Source organism: Plasmodium gaboni, chromosome 7 (genome assembly GCF_001602025.1).
Source record: "Plasmodium gaboni strain SY75 chromosome 7, whole genome shotgun sequence".
Classification (NCBI taxonomy): Eukaryota; Apicomplexa; class Aconoidasida; order Haemosporida; family Plasmodiidae; genus Plasmodium; species Plasmodium gaboni.
This window is the reverse complement of record NC_031487.1, coordinates 75,190-80,744: the sequence shown is the minus strand read 5'-3', so window position 1 is coordinate 80,744 and position 5,555 is coordinate 75,190. Positions and strand designations below refer to the sequence as shown.

General features: G+C 18.1%; 1 protein-coding gene across 1 annotated transcript in view; it reads left to right on the top strand.

Annotated features, from left to right (window-relative positions):
* Positions 1-5,555, top strand: part of PGSY75_0704000 (putative membrane protein) — a gene marked incomplete at both ends in the record, with an annotated part of 7,126 nt that extends 1,571 nt beyond the window's left edge. The window contains one exon of the mRNA XM_018784910.1: positions 1-5,555. This exon is cut by the window's left edge and continues 1,571 nt beyond it. Coding sequence (XP_018642411.1) covers positions 1-5,555 — 5,555 coding nt within the window.

Sequence of the window (5,555 nt, the reverse complement as noted above, 5' to 3'; positions counted from 1 at the left end):
TAATGATAATAGTGATGATAATAATTATGATGATAATAATTATGATGATAATATAAAAGAGTTATATTCAAAACATGTTGAACATTTTAATATATTTGAATTTAATGTATCACCAGTTTTATTATTTTTAATTTTGCTCATAAATTTACAATATAATAGTGTTCAAAAAGAGGAGAATGGTTTAAGAAAGGATACGACGAATTTCAAGATTATTAAGCTAGCCAAACGATTGAAATATAAATGGGTGACATTTTTTAAGAATTATAATAACAACTTGTTGAATTTTTTGAGAAAAAAGGAAAGGTCTATCAACAGTTGTAATATAAATAAAGTGATGAATAATAAGAATGATAATAATAATAATAATATGAACCAAAGAAAGGATGATTATTATAATATCTTCTGTCATTCTTATGACGAAGTAAGTGTTAATGAGAAGCTAAACATATTTGAAAATATTACAAATGAAATAAAATATATACTTATGCATGTGGAAAATTTTTGTGAAAAGGAATTGTTGAATTTTTTATGTGTTAATAATATATTATTTTATATATATGAAATATATAACAATGTTGATTTAATATATTTGCTTCGTTTTTTTTCTTTATGTGATTATTATAAATATAAATTTGATTATATTAATATAAAGAAGGTTTTATATCATATGAATATGTTATTAAATATACATACCCATCCATGTATTAATACATTTGAAAATATGAAAAATGAATATATATCAAGATGTAATTTTATATATATTAATGTGTTATTATTATCATTATTTGATTATAATTTATTTTTTGTTTTTAAATTTGTATGTTATTATTGCTTAATAAATTCTTGTGTCTTATTGGAGTTTTTACCATGCTTATTATATGTATATAATATATCATATGAGCATTATTTTATTGATAGTAAATATTTGAAGCTGAAAAAAAATAGCGAGAAATACAGCACAACATGTAGTAAAAATTATGAGCAGGGGGTTGAGAAGATGGATTATTATTATGTCCTTAGAAGTTTAATACTAGATATGATATCAAAAATTGGTTGTAGTAATAATAATGTTCCTATTATATATAATTGTTTTTGTTTTTTGTTGAATGATAAGGAGGATAAAAGGAGTGAACAAAATGTAACACATGGGAGTGATGAGAATTATAATAGTAGTAGTCTTAATAATGATGAGAATTATAATAGTGGTGGTCTTAATAATGATGATAATTATAATAATGATGGTCTTAATAATGATATAAACGTAACAGATATACACATACGCCCTTATAACAAATTATATTTATTATATTGCTTTGATAAATTATTAGATTATAATGATAATATTATGAGCAAATATTTCAAGTACCTAGAAAATAGAGTGATTGAAATTCTTGAAAAAGATAATAATGAAAATAAGAAAAAAAGTGTGAAAGAAAAAAAAAAAAAGAAAGAAAGAAATGATATATGTCTAGATGTTAAAGAAGATAAGATAGATGATTATATATATGAAGATATGAACATATTATGTGATTTAAAAAATGTTTTAATATTATTAAAAATAAGTCGATTTTATAATGTTGGAATATATATAAATATCATAGTTAAGTTAATAAATTTATATTTTAATAAATATAAGAAGCAAATTTTATATAATACATATTATAATAAAATACAAAATAGTATAATAAAAATATGTATATATATATTATTAATATTGTCTTTAAAAAAATATGTGGAATTTGAAATAATATATAATTTATTAAAGAAAAATTTTATAAAGACATATGAGAATGATTTTTTCATATTTAATTTAGATATAATTCGTTCAATTATAATATTTAGTAAATATTATATTAATAATTTAGTTTATAAAGAAGAAAAATTATGTAATGAAGAGTATGACATTTTATATCATACAAGAATAAAATATATATTTAAAGATATTACCAAATTATTATCAATAAATAATAACTATATTATAGAAGAAGTTGTAAATGTTGTTTCATCGATATATTCTATATATAATGTTTGTATGACAGGTGTAGAAAATGAGAATGTAAATAATGATGATAATATAAAAAATATAATAATGAAAAAAAGTTTTGATGAAAATATAGATATAAATAATAAAAAAAAGGAATATACCTTATATGATTTAAGTGTATATGAAAAAAAGGATATCATTCAATTATATTTTAATAAATCATATATATTTGAATCATTTTTAAAAAGTAATGACTTATCATATAATATATATGAAAATTTACAAAAAATTATTTTAAAAAGTGAAATAGAAAATATGTCTTTTTATAATTTAAGAAATAAAAATGATATAAAAAATAATTATTTAATTAGAGTATTATATAAAATTTTTAATACTAATATGAAAAATGATAAAAATAGTAATTTTCAATTTTTTTTTAAATTATTATTTAAAGAAAAATTTCATAATATTGAAGAAATAATTTTATTATTTAAAAATTTGTATTTTTTTAATATTCATTTGGTATCTTTATTTTTTTATATCTTGGATTGTTTTTTTAAAAAGTTAAAAAAAAGAATGATAGATAATGAGGTGTTTATAATACATCTAGAAAATATAAATCATCAAATGAATGAACACATTGATTGTAATAAGAAAGTTGACGGTGATACTAAAAAAAATGATATAAATAAATATTTTGATGTTAATGAAGAAAATATCTTATCAAATAAATCTCATTTAAACCATCTTACTGATAATGAAAATAAAACAAATAAACAAGCAACTAATAAAATCAAAAATACAAATAAAAATACAAATACAAATACAAATACAAATAAAAATAAAATTTATACCAAGGTATCTTATGAAAATGTGTGCAATAAATTATATGAAGAAATAAAAAGAAGATTAAAAGAAGAAAATTTTAATATATATGTTTTTTACCCTTTATTAAGTATATTATGTAAATATAATAATGATATTAATATAACATTATCATTTTTTTATGATATTATTGATAAATATATAAAAGATTCTAATGACAAATTATCCATTAATAAAAATGAAATGATTCTTATTATGCTCTGCTTAAATTATATACATGTAAACATTTCTTCTATTCCAAATTTTTATTCTTATTTGATAACAATATATCACAAAATAAATGACAGATGTATTAAGAACGTTCTCTTATATTGTTTATGTTCTTGTCTTTGTTATTCTGACATGTTGGATCATGATATTATCAACATTTTGAATATGCATATTCAATATTTAATGTGTATATATAAATCTAACGAAATAAAAAATAATAAAATGCATGTTGAGAATATAGAATCTAAGTATTATCATGTGACTAAAGAGGACGAACATTTGAGTGTAGAAAAAGATAAAATAAATTGTAATAAAAAAGAGTATCATAATGAAGACAATTATTATTTTTACATATCCTTGAATAATCTTACTTTTTATATATACAAGCATTATAATAATAATAAATTTGATGATATGTTGATAAAAATATATGAAATAATAAATGATGGATTGAGAAAAGGAGTGAATGACATAGTTATTTGTATAGCAAATATGATGATATATTTGTATATAAGAAATTTATTGGATATAAATAATATAACAGATGTGATAGAAAATATTATGAAGAATATAAAAAATAATAATATTTTATATGATTCCAAGTATATAATATATGGATTATGTTGTATATATGAATTTTTAGCATATTATTATAAAAAAAATTATGACTGTTTTGTTTATGAGGATATGGACATAAATAGTATAGATAATAATGACAATAATAATCAAATGAGTGTGAAAGTTAAAATACATCGCTTGAATACTTCTATTAAAAGATTGATTGTTAGATATTTTGAAGATTCAGAAGATAAAAATATTAGTATACTTTCATATTTGAATATAATAGGTATAAAAAAGAATATAAGCGAAAATATATGTGGAGATTATTTTAATAGAAATGAATATTGTAACATGATAATATTGTTTATAAATAAATATATAAAAAAAGATTTTGAAATAAAAAGAGTAGCAAATAAAAATAATATAATATTAGCTGATGAAGATTTAGAAAGTGGGAATGAAAAGAGTGATGATGATATAAAACATGATAATAAAAATTATGTGAATATAAATATATGTAATAATGATGAAGAGAAATTATTTTTATATTGTGATGATAATTATAAAATAAATAATGATATTATAATGAATGATCATAATATTATTCTCGTGTTTGTTTTTATTTTTTGTTATAAATATTATGAAACTTTTAATGATATACAGATTAATTTAGAAAATTTAGATAAGAAAAAAATGATCTATTTTATTTTTAGTTATATAATCAATGTGGAGAAATATTTGAAGTGCTTTTTAAAAGCATGTGGCATGTTGGAGATTAATGGATATATGATGAGTGAAACGTATGACATTGACGATATAAAAGATAGGTTATTTGTAAGAAAAAATAAGACAATTGACAAAAATGATAATAATAAAAATGATGATAGTAAAAATGATGATAATAATAATAATAATAATAATAATAATGGTAATAATTTGAATACCCCCTGTTGTGGTGTGACCTATTTGAATTTTTTTAGTGATGATTTATTTACATGTGGTGTGACGTATTTGAATTTTTTTAGTGATGATTTATTTACATACCTAAAAAATTTTATGAAAACCATGAAACTAATTAATTATATAGAATTCGATGTGAATATAAAAAATAATATAATGAATATATATTCATATATTATGAAATTAATAAGATTGTATTATATAATATTAGATGTTATATTATTAGAAATGAGAGATGATACAAATAATATATTAAAAGAATATTATAAGATATATAAAGAATATATAAAAAACATTCAAATATTATATAATTGTCGAGTTATTATATTTGAATATTTTTCACTATATTCTAATAATAATAATAATAATAATAATTGTTATAGTAATATTTTTTGTCATTTTAGTTATTATTTTGATATTTTTAGTACATATGAAAAATATATGTATATAAAATGTATATGTAATTTGAAGAAAATTAAAAAAGAAGAAATAAAATTTTTGTTTTTAAATATAATGAAATGTTTAGGTCCTTTTCATGAAAATAATTCTTTGTGGATATATACTATATCTATATTGAAGATATTATTAAAAAGAATATATAAAATATCAAAGGTAGGCAAGTCATCAAAGAAAATAAACACAAGTACTACTAATGGTTGTAATAATAATAATGTAAATCATAACAAAGGTAATGATTTTAATAACCATATTAGGATGAATGAAGATAAGTGTTCTAGAGGTTCAATTAATCATATAAAATATGATGATGAAGAAAATTTTTATGATTTATATGAATATATAAAATATTCATTTCTTACTATATATAATGAAATGATTTTAAGTATATATAAAGAATATTATTATAATCATTACACAAATGAAAATTTATCAGACAATAAACAGGAGGTACAAATAAATATACATAAAGATATACATAAAGATATACATAAAGATA